This window comes from Raphanus sativus, chromosome 9 (genome assembly GCF_000801105.2).
Source record: "Raphanus sativus cultivar WK10039 chromosome 9, ASM80110v3, whole genome shotgun sequence".
Classification (NCBI taxonomy): Eukaryota; Viridiplantae; Streptophyta; class Magnoliopsida; order Brassicales; family Brassicaceae; genus Raphanus; species Raphanus sativus.
In genome coordinates this window covers 8,669,906-8,682,560 of record NC_079519.1, presented here as the reverse complement: position 1 = coordinate 8,682,560, position 12,655 = coordinate 8,669,906, and the positions used below count along the sequence as shown (strand labels likewise).

Below are 12,655 nucleotides of genomic sequence, written 5' to 3'. Positions count from 1 at the left end.
TATATTTTGCTTGCAAAAGAAAATCTAAATTACAAAATTATACAAAATATAATAATTTAGATCACATGTAGAGTATCAATGAGTGACTGCCAGCCCTTCATTTCGATTTGGAAAGTGAGCCGATCCACAGACCTAATTAATCTGGTTTCTGAAAGCACTGACAAGACTAAACTCGCCGGTTGAAGAGAGCACTGAATCATTCGAAAGGGGAAGTCTCGACTGGAATCCCCTGCTATAAAAGGCAGCGAAGAAATACCTACAGATTGCTCGCCTTAACCTTAAGATTTCTAGAAAATATCTAATGCAAGAGAATAACTAACAATTTATGTGGAATTGATAATATATAAGAATGTTAAATATGTTATGTGGATAATAATGTTTATTTAAAAACATATAAAATATTCATTCATCATGACAAAAAATATTTGAAGTAAAGTGCAAAACGATGCGTAAGATATAAAAATTTCAACATAAATAAAAAGTTTTAACTCAATCAAAATATTTTAAAAAAATATTCAAACAATAAAAAATGACGTCCAAATTGTTGGTTCTATCATCAAACTATTTGTTCAATTCATAATAGTGAAGAAAATCTATTAATTATATTTTTCCTAACCTTTACTGTTTCATAAGAGGATTTCAAAATATTCAAAAGTGACATGAGAAACAAACACTTATAAGCAATTGTGAAATTAAATATTTTAAATTTAATTTAGTATCTACCTTATAAATTCAGCAATCGCTTTAACTAAATGATGCAAAAATTAAATATTAGACTTATAAAAAGTTATTGGAGCTTTATTTCTATTTTTAGGAACCTGGTTCGATATAGATAAATCGGGTTAGAGCGTAACTTTAATCATTTTCCTTTTACGAGTTCAGAGATTTTGGATTTAATTGGTGAACAAGGAATGAAAGGGAATATTGCATTCTTTATTATTCATAATTTATTTAAGAAAAAAACATAATGTACAATAGCCCGATAACAAACAAAAAAATAACAGAAATGAAATTAAATAACTTGAATAGAAAACAGATTAAAATATATTTTTGGAACATAATAAAATAAAATACAATTTCATTAATAATTGTAACAATTGTCTTAGAAACAAAAAAAATCAACGGAAAATATTACTTTTGTTGAAAAATTACAAAATAAATTTTCATACAAAATTAAAATAAAATCATTTAAACTAAATACAAATGTTAAAATAAAATATATTAGAACAAATTTCTGTGGGAATCATGGATTTACCTTAGTTAATATCATATTTTAATGGTATTTGCTTATTTTTTAAGAAATATTTATCAAAAATCTATTAAAACTGTATTAAAAATCTATTAAATTCAAGAAAATAAAATATTGTGAACAAATTAAAATATTTATATTTTAATGAATTACTAAAATATAATAACAAATATACAATTTCTTAAAAAAAGAAGAAATAGTAAAATCTGTAGTAAAATAGTGAAAATTAAAATAAACGAACAATTTATTAAAGTTTAAAATATATTTATATTGTTTCGTCAGTTTGTATACCCGCCCGTAGGGCGGGTTCGACCCTAGTTCATAATAAAATGAAACATTCACACGAGTGTGTCAACCTTAGCTCTACAACACATTCATATAGGACCCACTCCACATTTATTACATACAATCAATGTTATTGATCATTACATATTTAAAAAGCTGAAATGGAACATAACAAAAATATAACAAATTTGATCTCAATATTTAGTTATTTACTAAATACTTTTTCACAATATAACCCCACTTATAATGAAATCAATCAAAAAATTGGTAACTGAAAAGACCAAGGTTTTAGTAGGTAGATCAAGATTACACCGTTGAAATAGATACAACTTAAATATTTTAAAATCTATTTTTAAAAGAAGAATTATTACAAAAGCCTAATAAAAAAATATAAATCTATGTATAATTATTTATATTTTTTGTTCTTATTACTCTAACCATACAATATTTTAAATATTTTATCGTACATTTTATCTTTCTAAATAATTACAAATTAAATTAGATGAAAAACACTTTGCCAAACTATCTGTTAAAACATTATATAGTATATATATATATTACGTTAGTTAATCTTTATAAAATTATGCATGATAAAATTTTGTTATTTAAGATAAGTTTAACAACTATGAAAACCTTACAAAAATATACTATTAAATTAAAAAAATATTTGATGTGAATCTTAAATATCATGAATTTAACAAATGTAACTCTTAGAAAATGGACATAAAATATAATCAGAGCATAAGCATGGACTTCGGGTTTTCAAGTCATGTATGGGTAGGTTTTTTACGGGTCTGGATTTTTTGGGTCCTAAACATTTGGATCCAACTAAATATTTGAATTTTTTAATTTGGATTTGGGTCAGTTATTTGGCTAAGTAACGGATTTGGATCGGTTCGTATATTTAAGACCCAAAAAACTTGAATACTCAAAAACCCAAAAACAAAAATATTTAAATACAAAAAATTAAAAATTTTATCAGAAACCTGATCCAAGAAACCAAACAAACCAAGTTTTATCCGAGTATCTAAAATATATTTCAAAATTTTACCTAAAAACTCAACACTATAATAAAAACAAAAGACAAAATTTAAAAAATATTTGTATTGAGAGTTTTATATAATTTTATTGGATATTTTGGGTATCCAAACTAAGACCCACAGGTCTAAAAAAGTATCCAATAGGTCTTTTACTATGGACCCAAACCTAAATCGAATATAAATTTTCGAGACGATTTCGGTTAAGTTTTTTTTTTAATTGAATAAAATTCCTAGACATAAGAGAAAGTTACATATAAATTGTACGTACAACTATACATAAGAGAAAATTACATATAAATTGTACGTACAACTATATAATTGTGAACAAATTTAATTCTTTGATATCATACAGCTTTGTAACATAATAACGTATCATATGGTATCACACAAAATTTGCTTACAATCCAAAAATACCCGCGCTTTCGAAGCGCGGGTCAAAAACTAGTCTAATCTATTAAAATAGAATCTTAAATTTATCTACCATAAAAGTTTTTGTTTAAATTTTGAAATGTTTCAAGTTTGTGAGTATGTTACTTAATTTATAGACCATTTCAATTTAATTGCATTATAATTATTATTATACACTACCAAGATTCTAGGACCGGACAACTTAACCAAAACTAACATTAAATCTATTTAAACTTAACCAATCTCATAATCTGACATTAACAATATAAAGGTCAGTTACACAAAACTATTCTATACATATATAATATATCACTGAAAATAAATTCGATAGAACAATATCCGCGCTTGTAAAGTGCGGATCTAGTGTATGTTAACAAACCAGAGCTACTAGACAATGGAATGGAAGGAATTTGTATAGGAAACGGACATATAGTTGTAGGTTCCAACAAATGTCTCTCTGTCCCATGGAGCTAGCAAGACTTGCACCGACACCAAAATCAGATATTTTCACTTCTCCCTGTGGTTCACAATAAGGTTTGATGGTTTAATGTCTCTGTGTACGATATGTAAACTTTTGTCTCTTCTTTTTATACCTTTAATATGAGATTTCGATTGCAAATATTCGCTTCACAACGGTGTTTTTAAAACCAGACCGGAAGCTGAACTGAAAATGTTTTGGATTACGGTTTAATATGTTTTTCGACCGGGTCAAACATGATTTAATAATCTAGTTTAATATATATTTTAGTATATAAATTTAAAAGTAAGAGTAAATATGATACATAATTAAAATATAAATAACTTTTCTTTTAAACACAAAATATTATAAATGTTGACTAGTTTTATATTTATATGTATAATTTATAGATTTTTGATAGTTTAAATAGTTTAGTAACTTTAAAATCTAATATGGCTACATGATCAGTTCATGATTGAACCAATTATTAAACACAACCTGATTATATATCTAGTTCATGGTTGAAACCCGATCCAACCATTGGAAAATGGTTCGATCCGGTTTCCAAAAGCACTCACAAAGAATAGTATATAAAGATTCTCATGGTCAAAAAATCATATTTCATATAATTGGTATCCATTCAGACATACTGTACATGAATCGTTTGAATATTTGTGAGTTCCATTCTAGTCCGGTTCGATTCATTGGATGTCGAGTAAAAATACAAGAATAGAAGCCCGGCCTCCACACAGCTACATAATATTATGTTTCCCATCACAGTTCAACTGATGCAGGCATGCAGCTGTACCACCCCAACCAACCGTTTCGAGTCGGTGGATACTACTAGCCTTGTGTAGTTCTACACACCGATATAACATTCCGGTTATGCAGCCGCCTTTTCCCAATAATCCCCACATGCCAATTGTTGTTCCTATTGGTTTCCTTAGCACAAAAGGTCTTGTTTTCATTTTCGGTTAATTATTCCCCGTCTGGCTATTCTAACAGATCTCATCTTATTTGTATTATCTTAAAGAAAATGTAGTTATGAGCATCTATGTAACGAATCATCATAAACTTTTTCTGACATCTTTAAGCTAGACAGTAGTTAAAACTCTGCTTTCCTATTTCTGATTACAGTGACTGAATCAGACTTTAAAACTCTCAACGGTTTGCAGCAAGAATACTCCAGATAGTCACTCTCCTTGAGAGAAATGGGTCTCCCTCACATTCTCCTGCACGGCCTAAGACAAATCAAACATGAATTCAATAAACATTAGATAAAACCATCCACAAGGTTTAGTTTTTTTTTTGTTACCTGAAGAAGTTCTGTCATCTTGCCACGTCCATAACTCGGCATAGGTTTTGGAATATGTACTGGATGGACCGGGTGTATCGCCTGCAACGGCTCAATAGACAGAGCCTGTTCCTCTGACTCTGGTTCAGTGAGCTGCGACGCGGTGTTATGGACTTGACCTTCCTTCATCACTCGTGTAAGCAGCGTCTCAAATGGCTTGCTGTTACTACCTCCACTCACTTGAGAGTCATGTCCCTGGTGGCTCGGGAGTGCACTCCCACCGCCATTCTGCACGGCAGGAACCAAAGCTGGCAGAATGGGGACAGGAGCCAATGCACTGGTACCACGCTTCTCACGGAACCTAGATTTACGACCTCGTTTAGCTGGCAATCCATGATGTTGATGCTGCACCACCACGTCGCTGTTTCTCGTTATCATCGGAACATGAGGAGCAATATCGTTATCAACCGATACAGGCTCGCAGCGACCAGGCTTGAACAACACACCTCTAAGCACGGTGTCCGAGTTGCCGAGCTTGACCGAGAGCAAGAAACCTGCTTCAAAGGTCGCCTCGATGACGCCGGTAACATGTTGTCCAACCATAGCTTCGTCGTTGTCTTCGATGTGGCGAGAAGACTGCTCGGGTGAGTCTAGCTTGAGGTGCTTTCTAGGGCGACCAGGCTTCCGTTTGGTGATGACATCACCAGAGACAGTGTAGTTGTTGTTCTCCTCGTGGCTTTCCTTCTCCATTTCGATTGTAAATGTTAAAAAAACCTATCTGAAACAGTGACGATGCAAAAGAGAAGTGTTACTGCTAGAAGACACATTCTACTATAAAACTTATGGATTTATATACAAAGATGAGATCCACTAGTAATCGAACATGCAAAACCATGTTTAGCACCTAAATCGGAACTCCTAATTACAAAATTATCTAATAATCATCAGAAACAGTAATTAAAACCAAAAAAAGAAACTAGCGATTTCTGAGTAGCCCTAGGATTGAATTCAAAGACAATTGTTTGTTGTCGGATTTTAAAAAAGAAATAATTCGAGTGAAGAGAGAGAGAGAGACATACACATCGCAAATATTATTACCACACAAAAAAAAAAGAAACAGGATTCAAATTCAAGTGCAAACAGATTGAAGCTTTTCATGTGTAAACAGACAGACAAGACAAAAGGAAAAAAAGGAGGAACAGACCTGAGATTTTTTCGCCTCCGTTTCCTCAGCTTTCTTCTTGTGGAGGCATTAACAATGAGTCAACAAAATAAAAGGGCTAATCAAAAGAACATTTGTGTTGCGAGTAAAAAGAGGGCCTCAAATTTTCATTAAAGAAAATGATTTTGTGGATTTCATGTAATAAACTGATGATTTGTTTTTGTTTGGGCTTTTCAGATATTATCTTTGCTTAGATATTATCTTTACTTTTTTTGTCTTTGTTCTTTACAAAATTGGTCTTTGGGAGGTCACGTGTATGCACGTGTCTTGATTGATTTTCAAATCAACAATGGGCCCTTTCTTGAAGAAATAGGTCCCCGCCGTTATATCAAAACATTTAAGCCCAACTAATTTCTTTTGTCGATTAAGCCCAATTAATGACAAGGAAAAATATTCTATCTAAGGCCCTAAATACTCAATACTCAGTAGTTAATTGGGCTTATTTTGCATGAACTGGGTGGATCACTCGAACATAACTATGAGTTAAAAGGTTTTGAATCTTTTGATAGAGACTGTAGCTTTAGATTTTTGATTTGGAATTAATTAGGCTGTAAATTCTGTCTGCAGCTGCAAATTTTGTGTCTGCAAAAAACTATGAAAGCAATTAGATAGAAAACTCGTAGGTTGCATGGAACTTTATCGAACATCCACTTCCGTTTTAAAATTGGAGTTGGAATCGGAATCAGAGTACTGTGAAAAACTTACGGAATATCTCTTTTCAAAAATGCTTCTAAAATAACATATTTAAAAACATAAAAACTTATGATCTCGTTTGGAATCATGCTTTCGTTTAAAAACAAATGTCACAAACAAAGAATATAAAATCATTTTTTTGTTTTATATAAAATCTAAAACTAAATAGTAATGAAATATGGAGAATATAAATATAAAAAACAAAATTAATACTATAAATTATCTTTATAGATTGAGGTTTTTATTAGATATATATCATATATATTCAAATATATTTGTGTTAATTATTTATGAAATATTTAAAATAGTTAATATAATTTTTATGAACTTATTTTATTGTATTTTCACATTTAATATGAAATTTTTAAAATTATTATAAATTCATAAATAATTTATTTTTAATTTGAATCATATAATTTTTAGTCATAAAATATTAAAACTTTCTTATAATACATATATATATATATATGTATATATGTACATATATATTAATATTGGTTTTAAAATCACTTAATATTTTCTTTTCAATTATATAAAATTAAGAATTTTACTTCACTAATATTTAGTTATGTTTTCTGTTTTTTTAATTTTTATTAAAATATATTTTTCAGATAACAACACAATATGTATAAGAATTATCTTTTTATTTTAAAATATATTATTTTTAATTTGGATAATTTTTATTATTATTAATTTAATTCACTTGTGTAAACAATTTTTTTTATTTTGTAGATAATTTATATAATATATTAATAAGAATATAAACGATATTTGAACATTCGAATTTTTAACGTGAGAGTTTGAATATAAAATTACTTAGTAAATAATTGTATAGATTAACTAGCAGTAAAGAAGCTGTGAACTATGATTACTAAACCAGTGCCGGACTAATCTTTTATATTGCTCCAATTCAAATTTAAAATTATGTATGTATGCATAATTGTTTTTTATCAACATCTTGTGCATAATTATTTTTTGTCAACATTTTGTACATAATTTATCAAGACCACAAAACAGTATAAAAATAACATAAATTTTTATTTAGAAAAATCAAATTCCATAGTCTACTATCGTATAAAATATAAATTTACTTATATATTTAATTTTTAACAAATTCATAAATATTGTTGAAAAGTCCAACAAATCTTATTCTAATTAAAAATGTCTAATAAATAATATTTTAACAAAAGAACCCACAAAATTTATTTATTTATCAATACTAATATTTTTTTTTTTGAAAATATGCCCCATTAATTTGGATGATAAGTATAAGTCCAACAAATCTTATTCTAACAAAAAATGCCTAATAAGTAATATTTTAACAAAAGAACCCATAAAATTTATTTATTTATCAATACTAATAATTATTTTTTTAAAAAATATGCCCCATTAATTTGGATGATAAGTCCAACAAATCTTATTCTAATTAAAAATGTCTAATAAGTAATATTTTAACAAAATAACCCATAAAATTTATTTATTTATCAATACTAATCTAATCTATTAATTTAGGGATTATCTACTATTTAAAGTTCTCATTTAAATTTTGAACTCTTTCATAGTTGTTGCTAGAATATATCATGCCTCCTATACAATGCAACCTACCAACTTAAATTAAACCAAATTTTAACCAACATAGATTAGTTAAACCTAACCAGTAACACTTTTATAATATTTTGGTTAATCTCTTAATATAATTAGATCATATAAAACTGAACCACTCTTAAATCAACGAGTTCCATATCATTCCAGACATAAGAGAAAAAATATCCGACTCATTTACAACATAAGCATACAAAGACCGTGTATGCTTATGATCATTGATCTTCCAAAAACCAAATAATTGTGGCATATACCAACATAGGCTCATGTTCGTATCACTAACTTTACTTCCATATATTTACTCTTCACCTACATCATATCACAATATACACAGTTATGCAAGAACATGATTTTTTTTTTGTTCAAACAACCAAATAATGGTGGCACATGGTCAATAGTTTTTTTAAATATGTTTTTTTATATATTACATTTTACGAGACTATGTGTATAAGTTTTTTTTGAAAAATGGCATAACTATGTGTATAAGTTAAAAGGTAAAAGGTGTGACAAGACAAATTATTATACTGAAAATGAAAGAAGATTAAATACAAACTAATAACAATTACAACACAAATTATAACACTATTAAATTATATATATATTTAATAAAATATTATATATATGTCTAATATGTATATATATATATAAATGTTACACAAAATATATATAATATTATATACACATATTATATATACCATATATTATTAATTGAAATTTGACAAATCAATTTCCGCCCTTTAGGACGGGTCCTAATCTAGTGTTGTATTATAATGGCAGGTTAGATAATGTGATAATGTAAGTTTAAGAGAGGAATAAGCGATTTTAGATTATATGCCATTTGATAGACTTATAGTAACAGTCATATTCAAACCTCACGCAAGTATGTAGATTGTTAAAATGTTTAGTATTACGAAAGATGGAAAAATATGAATTGATTAGATTTTGGTGTGTTGTAGGTAAAGTTTGTGGACACCTAACTTGCAGCGTGGTCGACGGAAAACCCTAGCCGTCAAAAGAGAAAAAGAGAGATTTTTTTTTATAGTTTCAAGCCGATGATAGGATGCTTCTATAGCTTCGTTATCGGCTTGTTTGATTCGTTTTGCTTCTCTTTCTTTGATCTGATCTATTTCTGGTTATCTAATTTGTTTGCTTGCCGATTTATTTTAAATCTAGCAAAGTTTTTTATTGTTCTCTTGTATGCTTCTTCCAATGGATTTGGGAAGACAAAAGTTTCGGTTCAATTGAACCGTTTAAAAAAAGTAATCGACAGATCTACTGCGGATGGTGGCGACGGGTCTTACCGGCTTCAATCGTTGATGGTTTCTCATGTGATGGTGATGGAGTTCTTGCTGCAAGCTATGGTTACTTCAAAAAACAACATCAAATTCTATGGAACGGTAATTTCTTTGACTCTATTATTATCAATAGAGCAATATCAAGAGTTGTCTTGTCTCTGTGGCTCCTACTGGAGTATTAAAAAGAGAATGACAATCGTTCTCAATTCCGTCTGAAGCGTGGTGTTTTTGGATTAATACGAAGATTATCTCCCTTGAGATTCAACTATTCCAAAAGCAAATATGGAGTTTCTATTTAAAAATCTTTAGTTATCCATACGCAAGATGTGTGTTAGTTTACTTTGGATCCCTACTGGTGTATCCATTTTCTACTTTTGTTTTGATAGTTCTCATTGTTTGAACTCTTTGCCTAGACGGCTAATAATACAATCCAGCGTTAAAAAAAAAAAGGTAAAGTTTGTGAACAGAAGAGAAGCAAATATGATTGAAGCAATAAAGTTACATAACTGGTGAACGTCAGATCATAAAATGTATCGACTAAACATTTTATGATTAGCAATAACTTCACTATACACTTGACTGATAAACGTGAGACCATAAAATGTAATACTTATATTACATGTGATTTTAGATAATCCCTAATCTATTAATTTAGGGATTATCTACTATTTAAAGTTCTCATTTAAATTTTGAACTCTTTCATAGTTGTTGCTAGAATATATCATGCATCCTATACAATGCAATCTACCAACTTAAATTAAACTAAATTTTAACCAACATAGATTAGTTAAACCTAACCAGTAACACTTTTATAATATTTTGGTTAATCTCTTAATATAATTAGATCATATAAAACTGAACCACTCTTAAATCAACGAGTTCCATATCATTCCAGACATAAGAGAAAAAATATCCGACTCATTTACAACATAAGCATACAAAGACCGTGTATGCTTATGCTCATTGATCTTCCAAAAACCAAATAATTGTGGCATAGACCAACATAGGCTCATGTTCGTATCACTAACTTTACTTCCATATATTTACTCTTCACCTACATCATATCACAATATACACAGTTATGCAAGAACATGATTTTTTTTTGTTCAAACAACCAAATAATGGTGGTACATGGTCAGTAGTTTTTTTAAATATGTTTTTTATATATTACATTTTACGAGACTATGTGTATAAGTTTTTTTTTGAAAAATGGCATAATTATGTGTATAAGTTAAAAGGTAAAATGTGTGACAAGACAAATTATTATACTGAAAATGAAAGAAGATTAAATACAAACTAATAACAAGTACAACACAAATTATAACACTATTAAATTATATATATATTTAATAAAATATTATATATATGTCTAATATGTATATATATATATAAATGTTACACAAAATATATATAATATTATATACACATATTATATATACCATATATTATTAATTGAAATTTGACAAATCAATTTCCGCCCTTTAAGGCGGGTCCTAATTTAGTTTTTTTTTTTAAATATGTCCCATTAATTTGGATGCCCTAATCTTTGGTTTGGATGACTTCCCTTCTATACCGGTTCTGTACTAAACTGATGCGTCTGTGAAAATCAATAAAAGAATGTGCAAAGCACATGCCTACATACTATTTCTCTTTTATTGGAAACTTGTTAGTTGTTTCCCATACAACTAACAAAAGTAATATTAATGTGTGTGTTGACCGGCCTTCTGAACCACACTTTGAAGTTATCTGATCGAAGTAAGGATCAAAATAATTTATTCACGTTCGAGTCTATTATACCCGTCAGAATTCACAAGTCACTTTTCTAGTTTTGATTTCGATGTTTCCTACCATTAATAAACGACTGTTCGAGCGAATAACTTAAACCAAGAGATGGAAAATAGAACAATCGGAAATTTTATCATTGCACAAGTCAAAAACATCCCACACAACTTCAGCAATCAAACTGAGAAACAAAAAACCCAAAGCTTCAAAAAAAAAAAAAAAAAAAACCACCCTTAATTAAGAACTTCTAATGGTCACATACACCGCATCCAGTTATTAATATAGAGATAGATAAAGATAAACAAACGATCCCGTTTCTAATACGAATCTAAAACCCGTGGATCTTAATCTGATCCTTCTTGGCAATCCCAGTCTGAGCCAAAAAGTTAGAAACTTTCTTCCTCTGATCACCCTGAAGCTGAATAATCTTTCCTAGCACCTTATCCTCCACAACGTTCCCGTTGCAGCAAAAGTCCTTCTTCAGATCCTTGAGAATCTTCTCGTAGCTGTACTCTTTCTTCAGACCTTGAACCGTTGTTAAGCTCTTCTTTCCATTCCTCTGCTGGATACGTATGTGGATGTACTCTTTGGTACCCGGTGCATCTGAGTCTTGGGCTTCTGCAAAAGGGTCATACGCTAATGGAACCTGGATGTCTAGCTCAACCATGTAAACTTAGAAAGCTCTTTGATTCTCTCTGCACATAATAGGAAACGACAGGTTTAGATTCAGAAGCAGATCATGACTAAACAAGAAAAATAATAATCAATAAACCAAAAGTACATAATATATCAAACAATAAACAATCAAGAACAGAGGTAGATCAATCACAAGATCACAGATTGAACTTGAGTCAAACCCTAACAATCAAGTAAAATAATTCGCGTGACGAGAGGATCCCTAGTTTATGCAGAGAATCTAATAAATTAAATATCAGATGAAACTACAAAAGAGATCGGAAGACGAAACCGTACCTGAAGATGTTGTGGAATAAGACCGACCGAACAAGTATTTGACTTTTGGTTTTCTGAATTGATGAAGAAGAGAGAAGAGGATAGGTGTGTATTTATAGGGGAACCTATGCTTATAAGGCGGTTATATCGTAGCCGTAGATCAATCAACTAACTTTGTGACACGTGTATGGATAAGTGCTATTTGGTGACCAAGTTGGAAGGTCCACGTTAAGAATAATAATTACTTCTCCCTCTATCAGCTTACAATAAACGCGCAACTCTCTCAGATTCCTGGGGCCCATTATAGCGTTCAATTTTAAAGGAAATCAATAAAACAAAATGGTAGCGTGTAATAAAAGTAACAAGTGGGGGTCCTT

The 12,655-nt window shown here is 29.6% G+C and overlaps 2 protein-coding genes across 4 annotated transcripts; both read right to left on the bottom strand.

Annotated features, from left to right (window-relative positions):
* Positions 1-4,433: 4,433 nt before the first annotated feature.
* LOC108827244 (protein METABOLIC NETWORK MODULATOR 1) lies at positions 4,434-6,100 on the bottom strand. Of its 3 annotated transcripts, none has more exons than XM_018600607.2 (3): positions 5,938-6,100; positions 4,755-5,511; positions 4,434-4,671 (listed from the first exon to the last, which is right to left on the bottom strand). In XM_018600607.2, the coding sequence occupies exons 2-3, from the start codon at positions 5,481-5,483 to the stop codon at positions 4,633-4,635; spliced, it is 768 nt and encodes a 255-aa protein (XP_018456109.1). In that variant the 5' UTR covers positions 5,484-5,511; positions 5,938-6,100; the 3' UTR covers positions 4,434-4,632. The 3 variants fall into 3 exon arrangements, with proteins under 3 accessions (XP_018456109.1, XP_018456107.1, XP_018456108.1); XM_018600605.2 differs by having other exon boundaries at positions 4,434-4,680; positions 5,938-6,096; XM_018600606.2 differs by lacking the exon at positions 5,938-6,100 and adding an exon at positions 5,813-5,927 and having other exon boundaries at positions 4,434-4,680.
* Positions 6,101-11,443: 5,343 nt separating this feature from the next.
* On the bottom strand, positions 11,444-12,442 carry LOC108824324 (protein translation factor SUI1 homolog). Its single transcript, XM_018597736.2, has 2 exons — positions 12,300-12,442; positions 11,444-12,022 (listed from the first exon to the last, which is right to left on the bottom strand). The coding sequence occupies exon 2, from the start codon at positions 11,992-11,994 to the stop codon at positions 11,656-11,658; it is 339 nt and encodes a 112-aa protein (XP_018453238.1). The 5' UTR covers positions 11,995-12,022; positions 12,300-12,442; the 3' UTR covers positions 11,444-11,655.
* Between the last annotated feature and the right edge of the window lie 213 nt (positions 12,443-12,655).

What these genes read in the sequence shown, in the direction of transcription:
- LOC108827244 (XM_018600605.2), bottom strand. Translation starts at nt 5,483, where the DNA reads ATGGAGAAGGAAAGCCACGAGGAGAACAACAACTACACTGTCTCTGGT. An exon ending in AGATGACAGAACTTCTTCAG is followed by an intron (nt 4,681 to 4,754) that starts GTAACAAAAAAA and finishes GATTTGTCTTAG; the next exon opens with GCCGTGCAGGAGAATGTGAG.
- LOC108824324 (XM_018597736.2), bottom strand. Translation starts at nt 11,994, where the DNA reads ATGGTTGAGCTAGACATCCAGGTTCCATTAGCGTATGACCCTTTTGCA.